The following is an 18,119-nucleotide window of genomic DNA, read 5'->3' on the forward strand; positions in this document are numbered from 1 at the left end:
CTGGGAGTGTGATGAAAGAAATAAAAGCTGAAATAAATCACTCTACTATTATTCTGACATTTCATATTCTTAAAATAGTGGCAAGATTAAGTGTCAGGAATTGTGAAAAACTGAGTTTAAATGATTTTGGCTAAGGTGTATGTAAACTTCCGACTTCAACTGTAGCTGCTCTACTCAAAAAAATAGATATACTTTTTGCACAGTAGGCCTGTTTATCATGGTCCATCAAATCTTATCAGTGACAGACGCCGAAGGCGAAGACTGTTTGAGACTGTGGGCTTTCCGTCCCAGATGACCATCTCTTCTGCCATTCCATTTCTACGTTGACACATTCAGAGCTAGCCGAGCTAGCTAGGCAGCAACAGTTCAACTAGGCAGAGGTAAAACAGGGTGTGTTTCACACAAATGGCTCAACATTTACAATGAAGAAAAATAAATCACCTATATCTTGACGACCACTGCGTGCTCAATGACGGTCTGCCGCGGTCTCTGCGATTGACATGGATTCTTGTGATAAGGTGAAGACGGATTTTCTCTGCGAAGTAAAGACGGACCCGATTATGTCTGGTAACAGGGTACAACTAGCTTTAGTTAGCTAATGGGAAGATGAAGCTAGCTAGCTAGGCCCAAAACGTATCTGCAGGTAATAATGTCCCTTTAATGTTTTAGAAGTGCCAGTGATTTTACCCGATGTTTGATTATTGTCAGTGATTTGTCATCTAACTAGATCGCTGCGCGTACTAGGCACGCGTGTAAGTAAAGACAAGCGAACTGGCTAACTAGCCTTAGCTAAGCAGCTTTCATACGCTTGTCATTTTAGATGGACAATATCACATCTCATCTGTTCTCCCTGATTTGCTGATCTATGTACTAGATGTTTTAATTGAGGCTAACTATATTGAGTATCTAACTAAACTAGTTACAGCACCGATACTGTCACAATGTGTTGACATTAGTGACAGTTCATGTCAACAAATCGGTTGACATGAACTGACTTAGCTATCTGGGGAACTTTGATGTTTGACACACCGGTAAATAACTAGCTAGATAGTTATTATAATACGGACCAGGGTAAGTTAACTAGCTAGGTAGTGAACAGTTACCTGAAACTTCCAGTCTGCAGTGAGTGTGTGGTAGATTGTTGACAACTAACTAGCCAGCTGATTCGCTCTGGAGGAATGTCCGGTTCTTTTGCATTTTAATCACAGTCCAGTGAGTGACTCCTGCTGCGCATAGAGTAACTTAACTATGATGCAAATTAGCTACTCTATTATGTGGTCTGACTTACTGTAAGTGCCCATTTTAAAATGTCATGTTTTTCACTAGGCTTAGTTCCATGACAGTATATGGCACCATAGTTTAGGCCACAGAAAGCTGCCGTCTAGTATACTGCAGGATATTGTTTTCAGCTGGCTATTTATTGAACTGAGTTGTTGGATAAGGGCTTGACAGTAAGCATTTCACGGTAAGGTCTACACCTGTTGTCATCGGCGCGTGTGACAAATAAAATGTGATTTGATTTGGATGAAGCCCTCCTGTGTCACAATCAGATGCCACATAGGCTGAGTTTTGGCCCACAGTGATGTGATGATGGTGCATGGGTGATTCAAGGACCCAAGATGGTTTCATGCTTGTGACTTTAATATATTTTTCTAATGTAGTGTACATGCACATTTAACAGTATTACTTCCGTCCCTCTCCTCGCCCCAACCTGGGCTTGAACCAGGGACCCTCTGCACACATCAACAACTGACACCCCACGAAGCATCGTTACCCATCGCGCCACAAAAGCCGCAGCCCTTGCAGAGCAAGGGGAACAACTACTTCAGGTCTCAGAGCGAGTGACGTCACCCTATTGAAACGCTATTAGCGCACACCACCGCTAACTAACTAGCCATTTCACATCGGTTACACACACACTCGAGCTCGCTCATCCACCCACCGCTCTCTATTGCTCCCTCTCTTGCCCCCTCCCATTTAACAACAGTAAAAGAACAATACAACTTCTCTCTTTCCAGCTGAGAATGTTAGAAGACAATGAATCAGAGACAAAAGCTTGAATGGACAAAGGGTTTGATGGTTGATGGCCCAGTAGTCCCACCCAGTTTTGCCAGGCCAGTGCTGCCCTGTTTTTTTCACCACACATCTGGAGCCGAGCTCCACTTATAGGAGCAATTAGGGTTAAGTACCTTGCTCTAGGGCACATCGATAGATTTTTCACCTAATCGGCTCGGGATTCGAACCAGCAAACTTTCAGGGTGACTGGCCTTACCATCCAACCGCTAGGCTACCTGCTAATGCATCTTCCATAATCGCTGCTTTTCTCTCTCTTCCTCTCTCTAACACGCATACACACACACGCCAACCTGCAGCCTTTTCCACAATCGCTGCTATTCTCACTCACATCCCAGGCGCTAATCAATCAATCACATACAACTCAGTCTGAACAAACAACCTACACCTTCACACCAGCGGAATGGAGAATGGCACACAGAGCTAAAGAACCCAGACCTGGACACAGCCAGGGACTCCCTGTCCGAGTCTCCCCCAGCCAGGGCACACATATTGGGAGGTTTGGAGTCTCTTTTCCCTGGTGGACTAGGGCTGGAGCCCTATAGCAACTGACTCTGTTGTAGCTAGTTGTGTAATTGGCTTATCCTGGTTGGGCCACCGTCCTCACTCCTCACCTGATCCTCTCAGGCCTAATCCTGTAACTGTCTCCCCTGTCACCTATAGCCAGGCCTACCTCCTGTAACGCCACCTATAGCTAGCCAGGCCTACCTCCTGTAACGCCACCTATAGCTAGCCAGGCCTACCTCCTGTAACGCCACCTATAGCTAGCCAGGCCTACCACCTGTAACGTCACCTATAGCTAGCCAGGCCTACCTCCTGTAACGTCACCTATAGCTAGCCAGGCCTACCTCCTGTAACGTCACCTATAGCTAGCCAGGCCTACCTCCTGTAACGCCACCTATAGCTAGCCAGGCCTACTTCCTGTAACATCCCTCGTACAAAGTAACCAACCCCCTCACCCTGCCCCTCACCTGAAGTTTAAATTGACCAACCTCTCCTCTATCAGCATCCTTGTCATCTAAAGTAACACAACCAACCCCTCTGTTTTGTGTAACTAACCTCACCTGATTATCTGAAGTAACCAGCTCTCTTTAGAGTAGGCCTAACCATCAAACCTCATATGTCTCTTTAGAGTAGGCCTAACCATCAAACCTCATATGTCTCTTTAGAGTAGGCCTAACCATCAAACCTCATATGTCTCTTTAGAGTAGGCCTAACCATCAAACCTCATATGTCTCTTTAGAGTAGACCTAACCATCAAACCTCATATGTCTCTTTAGAGTAGGCCTAACCATCAAACCTCATATGTCTCTTTAGAGTAGGCCTAACCATCAAACCTCATATGTCTCTTTAGAGTAGGCCTAACCATCAAACCTCATATGTCTCTTTAGAGTAGGCCTAACCATCAAACCTCATATGAAACAAAGCATGGTTCATTTAAAATGTCACATTTTCACTAGGCTTAGTTCCATGACAGTATATGGCACCATAGTTTAGGCCACAGAAGGCTGCAGTCCAGTATACTGCAGGGTATTGTTTTCCGCTGGCTACGTCACCCCTAGCGCTCTGTGTTGACCAGTCAGGACCCCTGGATCTATCAGATGTCAGCCCACTGCCCACGGACAGTACAGTAGCACTGGGAAACAATGGCGGTGTGTGTGGTGTGTGTTCACTGCTGTACTGATGCTGGATTCATACATTCCGACCCTGGCTGGGAGAATGGAGTGTCTTTGTGTCGTGAACTCGTGTCAACTCTCCCTCTTCCTCTCCTCCTCTCAGAATGAAAGGGGGGGGGTGAGGTTGAGCTGCCCGCCCCAGTGATAGGTCTGGACTCCATCTCAAATGGTACCCTATTGGGCTCTGGTCAAAACTAGTGCACTATGAAGGGAATAGGGTGCCATTTGGGACTCAAGCAGCAAGTCCTGATGTGTTAGCTGGGCAGGAAGGCCTGTGATTCAGTCAACATGATGTCAATGGTCAGTTTTGATAAGAGGTGAACCTAGATAAACAGTCCAATGGTCATGACTTAGTAGTCAGACCCATTTCAGTGTTTCCATATCAGTGTTTAAAATCCCCTGAAGCAGCATTCATCAGGACTACAAACAAACACAAATTAATTCAATTGATAGCAAAATGTGATTTGGTCGGGGCAACAGAGCAGGGTGGGGGGGTGAGGAGAGGGAACAGTGGGGAGGGGTTGTAGAGAGTCTGTGTTTCTTCAGTTTCACCCAGAACCCACCCAGGCCCACCCATCCATCCAGACAGACTAGTAAAAGCTCATTGAGAGTGCTTTGACTACATTCCTTTAAGACACTGAGCTGCTTGACCGTTGTAAATATTTCCCAGCTATGACCCAGGCTGTCACCCTGTTGCTGTCCCATCTAGTGGCCTACAGTATCTTTCCACTCCTCCAATCCACTGATCATACCAATACTAGAGCAGTAGGCTGCATCTCATCTGACCTATCCAAACCCTGGAGGACATTGTTTGAAACAATGGATAATTGTCATCCTTTGTATTTTATTTTCAGAGAGGTAGGCCTCTGTTGACTTGACATGGTACTGTGGTTTGTGATGTGTAGGCTAGCTGTACAGGTATGTTTGGCACATACTTTGTGACGCACATTTTATGATGGATATTTTATGACCTGTATTTTTTTTACATTTCATCACAGCCCTCCTCCCCTCCACACACCCACGCACACCACACACACACACACACATACATACCACACACACATGCATACCACACACACCACACACGCATACCACAAATCACCACCTCCTCTGTCCCTGTTGCATGATGGCAATAGAGGTAGGCCCACAGAATGAAATAGAACAATTGAATGAAAGGATCTTTATGGGTAGGCCGGGTCCTAGTTGACGTTGTCTTTAGAGACCTTATGTAACACATAGTTAGCTACTAGTGTAATCTCTCTGGGAGGAATGAGCAGCTAAATATAGCTGGCCCATAAAGTCCTCCTGAAGATGCTGGGTGACTGAGTCATTACTACCCCGGCTCTGCTGGTTGCTCTCTGCTGGCTCTGAGGTGAAGTTTCCCCTAGGTACAGATCTAGGATCAGCTTCCCCTCCCCCTCCCCCTCCCCCAATCCTAACCTAAACCTATAATGGGGGAAATGCAAAACTAACTCAAGATCAGCATCTAAGGGGCAACTTCAGGGCCAGACTTGGACCAGGCAGGGCCATAGGAAAGGAATGTCTTGAGACAGAATGCTGATGGTAGGAGTGCTACCTAGCGTTTAATGTTAGTGGTAGCTGGTAAGGAGAGGGGATCATTGCATGAAGGGGGCAAAAGATGTTTACCAATGAAGCATAACAGTTCCAAGGCATTCCCTAAAAATGCTGTATTGTGTTGGCCTAACTTAATAGGAAGGGTTAGGCTAAAACCACAGGTATTGGATTGTGTGTTCTAAGGCCCTCAGTCAGTCAGTCATGTTCTCTGAGTACAAGGAAACAGTACTCTGCTCTCCACACCACTCTGATCTGATCAGTGTCAGACCAACCAGGAAGTGTTTCTATTGCACCAGGTTACATGTTGCTGTGTCTGTCTGCTACACTCACATGTCCCCTGATCACACTGCTCTAAGGTCAACACTTTGTTAGGCTTTCATCGTCTGTGACCAAATTGGCACCCTGTTCCCTATATAAGGAAGTAGCCTTGTCCACATTAAAACAGCCCATAGCACAGGAGCCTATCGCCTGGTTCGTTAGGCAGCTTGATGTACTGTAGGTAGCCTAGTGGTTAGAGCGTTGGGCCAGTAACCAGCAGGTAGCCTAGTGGTTAGAGCGTTGGGCCAGTAACCGGCAGGTAGCCTAGTGGTTAGAGCGTTGGGCCAGAAACCGGCAGGTAGCCTAGTGGTTAGAGCGTTGGGCCAGTAACCGGCAGGTAGCCTAGTGGTTAGAGCGTTGGGCCAGAAACCGGCAGGTAGCCTAGTGGTTAGAGCGTTGGGCCAGTAACCGGCAGGTAGCCTAGTGGTTAGAGCGTTGGGCCAGTAACCGGCAGGTAGCCTAGTGGTTAGAGCGTTGGGCCAGTAACCGAAAGGTTGCTAGATCGAATCCCCGAGCTGACAAGGTAAAAATCTGTCGTTCTGCCCCTGAACAAGGCAGTTAACCCACTGTTCCTAGGCCGTCATTGTAAATAAGAACCAATTCCTAACTGCCTTGCCTAGTTAAACAAAGGGTAAATAAAAAAAAATACCTATGGCCAGGATACTAGTCTATGTGCCCTGGTCAAAAGTAGTTCACTATTGTAATAAGGTGTAATTTCAGAGACCGTCATTGACTCCAACTCTCCATTCTCAGACCCAGTGAAAAGTTGTTTCTCTTGTTGCCAGTTGTTTCATTTGTCGTGAAGGAACCAGTTCTGTTGTTTTGGCTGTGTCGTGGTGATGTTGCCAGATGAAGTCATGAGTTCCGTTAATAATTAGTCTGGCTTCACCCAGCGAGCTACTCCTTAGGTAACATGCCTATTCAGACTTTGTGGTCCAGACATATAGCCTCGGGCCATCAGTCTCTTAATCAGATATCAATGTTTACTACTGACTGACAGCCTACTCTCCAGTCCTGTGTGATTGATCTTAGACCTAAATGTCTATGGATTGTTGATGGATCATTGATGTCACCCATTGGGTTATTCATTTCCTGGAAGACCTCACACAGTGAGTGTGCTGTCGCTACCAACTGATCTTTTTCCTTGTATGTCGATTTATCCCTGATTGACCCACATTCACTGAGTCCTGAACATAACCTAATATGGGTTCACTATAACTGCTCTTATGTGAGAGGTCTATCACTCCTGAGTCTGTCTGGTGTGTTGCGAGGTGATCCTGTCCAGTCAGGTTATGTCCTGTCTTGTCCTCTCCAGTCAGGTTATGTCCTGTCTTGTCTGGTTATGTCCTGTCCAGTCAGGTTATGTCCTGTCCAGTCAGGTTATGTCAGGTCCTGTCCTCTCCTGTCAGGTCCTGTCCTGTCCTGTCAGGTCCTCTCCTCTCCTGTCAGGTCCTGTCCTGTCAGGTCCTCTCCTCTCCTCTCCTGTCAGGTCCAGTCAGGTCCTGTCCTGTCAGGTCCTCTCCTCTCCTGTCAGGTCCAGTCAGGTCCTGTCCTCTCCTGTCCTGTCTGTGACGTCCATGTCTGATTGCCTCTGTCTCTCCTTGCAGGATGTGAAACTGTCAGCCGAAGTGGAGCCGTTTATCCCACAAAAGAAAGGTCTGGAAGGAGCGCTGGTCACCATGAGCCTGTCTGGTGGAGGAGAAGGAGGAGGGGGGGTAGAGCCCACCCCTATCCCCAGCTACCTCATCACCTGCTACCCTTTTGTCCAGGAGAACCAACCCAACAGGTAGGTACATCACCCTACACACTGTATAATGCACCCTACATCTTATAGTCCCTAAATCATGCAGCCTACACACTAAGGGCAGGTTTCCTGGACACAGATTAAGCCTAGTCCTGGATTAAAAACCATATTCAATGGGGAATTTTTGAGCACATGCCTTTTCATTCAAAACTAGGCTTAATCTGTGTCTGGTAAACTGACCCTAAGAGCCTGAGGTGCGACTGTCACTGATATAATGAATCTGTATTAGGAACTACCCTGCCTCTGTCCCTGAGCCGCTGACAGTTAGCCTAGCATTAGCTCGGGAAGAATCTCTATGGAGTCCAGGAATCTGTATTAGGAACTACCCTGCCTCTGTCCCTGAGCCGCTGACAGTTAGCCTAGCATTAGCTCGGAAAGAATCTCTATGGAGTCCAGGAATCTGTATTAGGAACTACCCTGCCTCTGTCCCTGAGCCGCTGACAGTTAGCCTAGCATTAGCTCGGGAAGAATCTCTATGGAGTCCAGGAATCTGTATTAGGAACTACCCTGCCTCTGTCCCTGAGCCGCTGACAGTTAGCCTAGCATTAGCTCGGAAAGAATCTCTATGGAGTCCAGGAATATTCGTGTTTCTGGCACTCCTCCAGGAATGTGCCTGTGCCTTGTCAGTGGGAAAGCTGATGGGGTCTTCCTTCTGATTCACCTAAGGAAACCCCCATAAACAGTGTGAGTGTTACACAGCTAGGCTGTGAATGATCAGTTACCACCCTGGGATGTGATCAGGGCATAAAAATATACCCGGCACTCCCATTTATTTTTTTACCAGCCAAAATATTTTTTTCTGTACATGCATATAAAAACACACCAAAAACAGATGACCATGCTTTGTAACGTTTCTAAAACAAGAAATGTGATATATTGCTCAATTTCATTTTTTTGTGACAGGATTTTTTTTTAACCAAAATATCATTGACAAATTGTGGAGCTGGCCCTTTAAGAGCGGGAGGTTACCTTGGTGTGTGAGATTTGGGATCTGACTCTTTGCTATCAGTTGAAGCAACAGACTCAAACTAACGTTGATAAACTACTGAACTTGTGAGCAAAACAATGTAAATAGCCAAGAAACACGAGGACAAGGTCTCACTTTGTAGACGTTTGTGGAAATTAGACCAACTTTTATGCCTGTGCACAGTGCCTCCAAAAATGTATCTATCAGCATTTCACTCAGTGCGCACAGCTGCGCCAGATGGGATATACAGTTGAAGTCAGAAGTTTACATACACCTTAGCCAAATACATTTAAACTCAGTTTTTCACAATTCCTGACATTTAATCCTAGTAAAAATTCCCTGTCTTAGGTCAGTTAGGATCATCACTTTATTTTAAGAATGTGAAATATCAGAATAATAGTAGAGATAATGATTTATTTCAGCTTTTATTTCTTTCATCACATTCCCAGTGGGTCAGAAGTTTACATACACTCAAGTATTTGGTATCATTGCCTTTAAATTGTTTAACTAAGGTCAAACGTTTTGGGTAGCCTACCACAAGCTTCCCACAATAAGTGGGGTGAATTTGGGCCATTCCTCCTGACAGAGCTGGTGTAACTGAGTCAGGTTTGTAGGCCTTGCTCGCACACGCCTTTTAAGTTCTGCCCACACATTTTCTATAGGATTAAGGTCAGGGCTTTGTGATGGCCGCTCCAATACCTTGACTTTGTTGTCCTGAAGCCATTTTACCACAACTTTGGAAGTATGCTTGGGGTCATTGTCCATTTGGAAGACCCATTTGCGACCAAGCTTTAACTTCCTGACTGATGTCTTGAGATGTTGCTTCAATATATCCACATAATTTTACTCCCTCATGATGCCATCTATTTTGTGAAGTGCACCAGTCCCTCCTGCAGCAAAGCACCCCCACAACATGATGCTGCCACTCCCGTGCTTCACGGTTGGGATGGTGTTCTTCGGCTTGCAAGCGTCCCCCTTTTTCCTCCAAACATACCGATGGTCATTATGGCCAAGCAGCTCTATGGTTGTTTCATCAGACCAGAAGACATTTCTCCAAAAAGTACGATCTTTGTCTCCATGTGCAGTTGCCTACCGTAGTCTGGCTTTTTTATGGCGGTTTTGGAGCAGTGGCAGCTTCCTTGCTGAGCGGCCTTTCAGGTTATGTCGACATAGGACTCGTTTTACTGTGGATATAGTAACTTTTGTACCTGTTTCCTCCAGCATCTTCACAAGGTCCTTTGCTGTTGTTCTGGGATTGATTTGCACGTTTCGCACCAAATTACGTTCATCTCTAGGAAACAGAACGCGTCTCCTTCCTGAGCGGTATGATGGCTGCGTGGTCCCATGGTGTTTATACTTGCGTACTATTGTTTGTACAGATGAACGTGGTACCTTCAGGTGTTTGGAAAATGCTCCCAAGAATGAACCAGACTTGTGGAGGTCTACAATTTTCTTTTTGAGGTCTTGGCTGATTTCTTTTGATTTTCCCATGATGTCAAGCAAAGAGGCACTGAGTTTGAAGGTAGGCCTTGAAATACATCCACAGGTACACCTCCAATTGACTCAAATTATGTCAATTAGCCTATCAGAAGCTTCTAAAGCCATGACATCATTTTCTAGAATTCTCCAAGCTGTTTAAAGGCACAGTCAACTTAGTGTATGTAAACTTCTGACCCACTGGAATTGTGATAGTGAATTATAAGTGAAATAATCTGTCTGTAAACAATTGTTAGAAAAATGACTTGTGTTATGCACAAAGTAGATGACCTAACCAACTTGCCAAAACTATAGTTTGTTAACAACAAATTTGTGGAGTGTTTGAAAAACGAGTTTTAATGACTCCAACCTAAGTGTATGTAAACTTCTCACTTCTCATTTCTTTGTGGAATTAGCAGCTGTGAAACAAAATAGTTGAAGTACTATGAAAACAGATACTGCAACATTTTCTGAACACTAACTCACATGTGCTCATACTTGATTTTTGACTTTTTATTCAGGAATGTAATGCTCACACTGTAGAGTCCTGCACATTGACCACCTGTCAATGGGCTTGGTGAAATAGACATGTTTACCTGCAGGTGTCGGTGTTCATTTTATGCCCTGGATGTGAGAGCTGTAGACCTGTGTCTGTGTCCTGTGTGTCTCTTTGTCAGGGGTGATCTGCCTCATGCTGTTTCTTCGTTTCCTTCCTGTCTGTTTTGAATAGCAGGAAGTGGTCTGCGCTCTAGACCGCTGGCTGTGAAAATGTCAGCTGGATCCTCATCAGCCAGTGCCACACACACACACACACACACACACACACACACACACACACACACACACACACACAGTCAGCTCTACACTGATATCAGCAGTGTAACAAGCTTTGTCTTAGTTTGACACCGTTCTCCCTGGCCTCCTACGGGTATATTAGTCCTAATATGTTGCAGTATATTCATACAATCATCACTACACCAATCATTTCTTCTCTCCCTCCCCTCTACAGACAACAGCACCCCATGTATAGCGGAGGAGGGGACCTGCGCTGGCAGCAGCCCAACCCCACCCCAGGTGGTCCGTACCTAGCTTACCCCATCCTGTCCTCCCCCCAGCCTCCAGTCTCCAACGACTACACCTACTACCAGATCATGCCTGCCCCTTGCCCCCCCATGATGGGCTTTTACCAGGTAGGTAGCTGAAATGTTACGGGGTTAGAGGCAGACCAGTAGTCAGAAGGTTGCTAGTTCAAATCCTGGGCGAGGAGATAGAACAGGGAGGTGAATTAGCAACCCGGAGGGCTGCTGGTGTCAGATCCCAGGTACTATTCATCGTCAATGTGCCGTTTCGCTTGGTAGGTAGTGGAGTGTGTGTTGTCTTTGGTTTTTGGGAGAAGAGGTTTACAAGACTAGTAGCCTGAAGAAATGGTTAGGAGAACAGAAGAAGTGGAGGATAAATGTTCATTGTCACAGGTACTATTCACTGTCAATGTGCCCTTTAGCATGGAAGGTAGTGGAGTGTGTGTGAATGTTTGTTACAGCTGGAAAATACAATTGTTCTGTTCTTCTACCAGCCCTTCCCAGGAACGTACGCCGGGCCCCTGCAGCCTGGCGTGCTAAACCCTGTACCAGCTGACGTCAGCGAGAGACCGGCCCCTCTCGGACAGGCGTTTGGACTAGCTAATCAGAGAGGAGGGAGGGGCATGGTCAGACCTGCCGTTCTACCCAAGGTAAGAGGTTAGAGGTCAAACATGTTATTCTGCTGGTCTACCCTAATGCAAGGTGCTCAGGTCCATACTTCATTTTACATGATTGATTACATTATCAATTAATACCATCAATTAATTAATACCATTAATTGGCCAGAGTCGTATAACATCAATATACAAAATAATGTTTCATGTTATTATAGTCTATGTTCTATCAGCAACAGCAGGTGGGGTTGTGTCAGCCCCTGAGGGCCAGGAGGCCCCCCATGAGGACTGTAGCTGTCCAGAAGGAGGTGTGTTCCTCAGAGTCAGACGGACGGACCAAGACAGTCCTGCTGGTGGACGCTGCCCAACAGACTGGTACGTATATAGATCAGTAACATGGTAAAACCAGTAACATATGCTAGTACCAATATCAGTAATATTCTAGTACCAGCACCAATACTAGTACATTGTAATACATTCTAGTACTAGTTGAGCCCAGGGTTTGACTCAGGTTTGCATTGCCAAACCCCTGTATTCTGGTCTAAAGTATGTCCACATATGAATGACGGGCCTAACTCTTCTCTAACTTCTGTAAAGGGTTGTGTACTGACTGTATGTACCTGACTGTGGTCTAAGCCTTCATTACAGTATAAAGGCTTTACATAATGAAACATAATGAAACTACACAGTCAACCACAGAGTATTGATAGATTGATCTGTGATATCTGTCTGCCTGTAGACTTCCCAGGGGACAGTGCGTGTGGTCGTGGTGCGTCGGAACGGGAGCAGGCCAGCCCCCTGCTGTGGAAGAACCTTCCCCGGAGAAGGCGGGCCTCGCACCCTGCCGAGAGCTCCAGCGAGGCGGACATCGACAGCGACAGCGGATACTGCAGCCCCAAACACAACCAGCAGGCCCCGGGGGCTACGCTACACACTGCCCACGCTGTTATAGCTCCTACGGTAGGCCCTAACTCTAACCCGGTGGTAGACCCAACACTATACTGCTGTTTAGTACTGTGGTCTCCAACACAACCAGCAGGCCCCGGGGGCTACGCTACACACTGCCCACGCTGCTATAGTTCCTACGGTAGGCCCTAACTCTAACCCGGTGGTAGACCCAACACTATACTGCTGTTTAGTACTGTGGTCTCCAACACAACCAGCAGGCCCCGGGGCTCCAGAACACTCTACCACAGCTCCTACGATGGTAGGCCCTATCCCTTACCCTAACTCTATAGTACTGTAGCCTCAAACACAAGGTAACCCTGACCCCAGACCTAGCTATAACCTAACCTTCACCTACCTGACTGAAGTGAAATATCTGACATGCTTCTCCCATCTCTCTTTCTCCATCTCTCTGTCTCTGTGTCCCTCTCTCTCTGTCTCTGTGTCTCTCTCTCTGTCTCTCTCTCTGTCTCTGTGTCTCTCTGTCTCCATCTCTCTTTCTCCATCTCTGTCTCTGTCTCTGTGTCACTCTCTCTCTGTCTCTGTGTCTCTCTCTCTGTCTCTGTGTCCCTCTCTCTCTGTCTCTGTGTCTCTCTCTCTGTCTCTGTGTCTCTCTGTCTCTGTGTCTCTCTGTCTCCATCTCTCTTTCTCCATCTCTGTCTCTGTCTCTGTGTCACTCTCTCTCTCTCTCTCTGTCTCTCTCTCTGTCTCTGTGTCTCTCTCTCTGTCTCTCTCTCTGTCTCTGTGTCTCTGTGTCTCTCTCTCTGTCTCTCTCTCTGTCTCTGTGTCTCTCTGTCTCCATCTCTCTTTCTCCATCTCTGTCTCTGTCTCTGTCACTCTCTCTCTGTGTCACTCTCTCTGTGTCTCTCTCTCTGTCTCTCTCTCTGTCTCTGTGTCTCTCTCTCTGTCTCTCTCTGTGTCTCTCTGTCTCCATCTCTCTTTCTCCATCTCTGTCTCCATCTCCGTCTCTGTCTCTGTCTCCATCTCTCTCTCTGTCTCATCTCTTTCTCCATCTCTCTTTCTCCATCTCTCTGTCTCCATCTCTGTCTCTGTGTCTCTCTCTCTGTCTCCATCTCTGTCTCTGTGTCTCTCTCTCTGTCTCCATCTCTGTCTCTGTCTCTGTGTCTCTGTCTCTTTCTCCATCGCTGTCTCTCTGTCTCCATCGCTGTCTCTCTTTCTCCATCTCTGTCTCTCTGTCTCTGTGTCTCTCTGTCTCCATCTCTGTCTCTGTGTCTCTGTCTCTTTCTCCATCTCTGTCTCTGTCTCCATCGCTGTCTCTCTTTCTCCATCTCTGTCTCTGTGTCTCTCTGTCTCCATCTCTGTCTCTGTCTCTGTGTCTCTGTCTCTTTCTCCATCTCTGTCTCTGTGTCTTTCTGTCTCTCTGTCTCCATCTGTCTCTCTCTGTGTCTCTCTGTCTCCATCTCTGTCTCTGTCTCTGTGTCTCTGCAGGGAGTGGATGCAGGTGTAATGACAGGTAGGCTTTGTTTTTATGATTCATCATTTGATTTCTGATAAGAGATGATTACATTGCCTTTCCCCTTGGCTGTGTCCTGTATTACCTTTGTGTATTTGTCTCTCTCTCTCTGTGTGTGTAGCGGTAAGCTGGGTGAATGTAGCGTCTCAGGCCTCTCAGAGGCCGTGGTCAGACAACAGGACCACCCCGTTCCAACGGACAGGGAAGACCCCTGATCAGAGGAACTACTCGCAGGTACAATGGGCCTCACCTGAGGTAATCCGGACCTCACCTGGGCAATTGTAATTAAATCTTTGACTGACCCTCTCACCCCCAATTTCTTTCTCTTCCCCCCCCCCCCCCCAGCATGACTTCCATGCAGGGTACTCAGGGGGGCGTGTCTGTTCTAACCCCACCCCCGCAGACAGCAGCTGTGGTCTGCAGCAGAGACGGCTGCAGCCCGGACTGGGCCCTGGGACGGGGCTTGCTCCTGAGCCCCTCTACTTTGAGGTGGGAGATATCTACATGAAATTCTGTATTTGACAATATGCATTTCAGTTGGAATCAAATCCTTACTTGAGATACAACTGTCATGTAAATCCTGTATCTGCATTAATAGGAGATTTCAGTTCTTCATGTATCTGTTTGTTTCCATCTTGGTCACTGTGTATTAGGAGTTAGTGAGGCTGTAGATGTAGAAAAGTGTAGGTATTGTGTGAACTAGTCCTCAGTCAGTGTGTAATGGTATGTTAGAGCTGTAAGTTAGGTGTTTGGTAAATTCTAAAGTCTGTTTCAGGATGAGGATGAGTTTCCAGAGCTGGTCTCAGGAGGGCCACAGAAGAACATCAAACCAGACTCCAACCCTTCCCAGAACCAACACCAGACCAAACTAACCAAGAACCTGGTGAGAGACCGGCTAATCTCTCCTTCCTTCCTTTCTTGAGAATTTCACTTGTTTTTTTTGTTGTTGTTTTTTTTGCACCAAAATGAGTAGAACGGTTGACCAGAAAAACAATCTATCCCAGTAGTAACTCCTCCTCCTCCTCCTCCTCCTCCTCCTCTCTCCTCCCCCTCCTCCTCCTCCTCCTCCTCTCTCCTCCCCCTCCTCCTCCTCCTCCTCCTCCTCCTCCTCCTCCTCCTCCTCTCTCCTCCTCTCTCCTCTCCTCCTCCTCCTCCTCCTCTCTCCTCCTCCTCCCTCCTCCCCCTCCTCCTCCTCCTCCTCCTCCTCTCTCCTCCCCCTCCTCCTCCTCCTCCTCCTCCTCCTCCTCCTCCTCCTCCTCCTCTCTCCTCCCCCTCCTCCTCCTCCTCTCTCCTCCCCCTCCTCCTCCTCCTCCTCCTCCTCTCTCCTCTCTCTCCTCCTCCTCCTCCTCCTCTCTCCTCCTCCTCCTCCTCCTCCTCTCCTCCTCCTCCTCCTCCTCTCTCCTCCCCTCCTCCTCCTCCCTCCTCCTCCTCCTCCTCCTCCTCCTCCTCTCTCCTCCCCCTCCTCCTCCTCCTCCTCCTCCTCCTCCTCCTCTCTCCTCCCCCTCCTCCTCCTCCTCTCTCCTCCTCCTCCTCTCTCCTCCCCCCTCCTCCTCCCCCTCCTCCTCCTCCTCCTCCTCCTCCTCTCTCCAGCTGGATAACCTTCCAGAGAACTCTCCCATCAACATCGTCCAGACCCCCATCCCCATCACCACCTCCGTCCCCAAGAGGGCCAAGAGTCAGAGGAAGAAGGCCCTGGCCGCTGCCCTGGCCACAGCACAGGAGTACTCTGAGATCAGCATGGAGCAGAGGAAACTACAGGTACCAGCATGCACTCTGTTAGCTTTCTAGGAAACTACAGGTACCAACATACAATATCTTAGCTAGCTAGGAAACTACAGATACCAGCATACACTGTCAGCTAGGAAATTACAGTTAGCTAACCACAGATAACTACAAGCACCAGCAAGCACTCTGTTAGCTTTTCACAGAAAACTACAGATGCCAACATTGCTCTGTCAGCTAGACATAGCGCAGGACGATAATGGAAAAAGGTTTGCTAGTTGTATTGTACTACTATGAGTGTGCTGAGCCAGTGTTGCTGTTCCCTGTAGGAAGCACTGACCAAAGCAGCAGGGAAGAAGAGTAAGACTCCAGTCCAGTTGGACCTGGGAGACATGTTGGCCTGCTCTGGAGAAACAACAGCAGGCCATGAGGGCTAGACAAATAAACAATACTAAACCACTGTCCTTCACAGGTACACACTGCACACACACTCACACACACTGCACCCCACTCACACACACTCACACACACTGCACCCCACACACACACACTGCACCCCACACACACACACACACTCACACACACTGCACCCCACACACACACACTGCACCCCACACACACACACACTGCACCCACACACACACACACACACACACTGCAGCCCACACACACACACACACACACACTGCACCCCCCCCCCCCACACACACACACACACACACACTGCACCCCACATGCACCCCACACACACACACACACACACTGCACCCCACACACACACACTGCACCCCACACACACACACACACACCACACACACACACACACACCACACACTGCACCCCCCCACACACACACACACACTGCACCCCACACACACACACACTGCACCCACACACGCACACTGCACCCCACACACACACACACACTCACACACACTGCACCCCACACACACACACTGCACCCCACACACACACACACTGCACCCACACACACACACACACACACACACACTGCAGCCCACACACACACACACACACACACACTGCACCCCCCCCCCCCACACACACACACACACACACACACACTGCACCCCACATGCACCCCACATGCACCCCACACACACACACACACACACAGCACCCTGCACCCCACACACACACACTGCACCCCACACACACACACACACACACACACACACCACACACACACACACACACTGCACCCCCCCACACACACACACACACTGCACCCCACACACACACACACACTGCACCCACACACACATCTCACACACACACACACACACACACACACACACACACACTGCACCCACACACGCACTCACACACACACACACTGCACACACACACACACACACACTGCACCCCCACACACACACTGCACACACTGCACACACACACTGCACCCACACACACACACTGCACCCACCCCCACACACACACACACACACACACACACTGCACCCCACACACACACACTGCACCCCACACACACACACACACACACACACACACACACACACACACACACACACACTGCACCCCCCCACACACACACACACACTGCACCCCCCCACACACACACACTGCACCCACACACACATCTCACACACACACACACACACACACACACACACACACACACACACACACACACACACACACACACACACACTGCACCCACACACGCACTCACACACACACACACTGCACACACACACACACACACACTGCACCCCCACACACACACTGCACACACTGCACACACACACTGCACCCACACACACACACTGCACCCACCCCCACACACACACACTGCACACACACACACACACACACACACACACTGCACCCCACACACACACACACACACACACACACACACACTGCACCGCACTCCACACTGCACCGCACCCCACACACACACTACACACACACACACACACACACACACACACACACACACACACACACACACGCACACACACACTACACACACACACACACACTGCACCCACCACACACACACACACACACACTGCACCCCCCCACACACACACACTGCACCCACACACACACACACACTGCACCCCCCCCCACACACACACACACACACACACTGCACCCCCCCCACACACACACACACACTGCACCCACACACACACACCACTGCACCGCACATCTAACCACACTGTCCACTCACCCTTTCTCTCTCGCTCTCTCTGACTGCCCTCTCTCTCTCTGACTGCCCTCTCTCTCTCTGACTGCCCTCTCTCTCTGACTGCCCTCTCTCTCTGACTGCCCTCTCTCTCTCTGACTGCCCTCTCTCTCTCTGACTGCCCTCTCTCTCTGACTGCCCTCTCTCTCTGACTGCC

The 18,119-nt window shown here is 48.4% G+C and overlaps 1 protein-coding gene across 1 annotated transcript in view; it reads left to right on the forward strand.

Annotated features, from left to right (window-relative positions):
- The first annotated feature begins 296 nt into the window (after positions 1–296).
- Positions 297–18,119, forward strand: part of secisbp2l (SECIS binding protein 2-like) — a 28,294-nt gene continuing 10,471 nt past the window's right edge. Inside the window, 13 exon segments of the mRNA XM_082957867.1 lie at positions 297–518; positions 7,250–7,428; positions 10,899–11,079; positions 11,463–11,618; positions 11,801–11,957; positions 12,322–12,542; positions 13,977–14,001; positions 14,123–14,235; positions 14,347–14,490; positions 14,777–14,884; positions 15,592–15,759; positions 16,053–16,124; positions 16,126–16,195. Coding sequence (XP_082813993.1) covers positions 501–518; positions 7,250–7,428; positions 10,899–11,079; positions 11,463–11,618; positions 11,801–11,957; positions 12,322–12,542; positions 13,977–14,001; positions 14,123–14,235; positions 14,347–14,490; positions 14,777–14,884; positions 15,592–15,759; positions 16,053–16,124; positions 16,126–16,195 — 1,612 coding nt within the window. The 5' untranslated portion in view covers positions 297–500.

This window comes from Salmo salar, chromosome 11 (assembly GCF_965601325.2).
Source record: "Salmo salar chromosome 11, fSalSal1, whole genome shotgun sequence".
NCBI classification, from domain to species: Eukaryota; Metazoa; Chordata; class Actinopteri; order Salmoniformes; family Salmonidae; genus Salmo; species Salmo salar.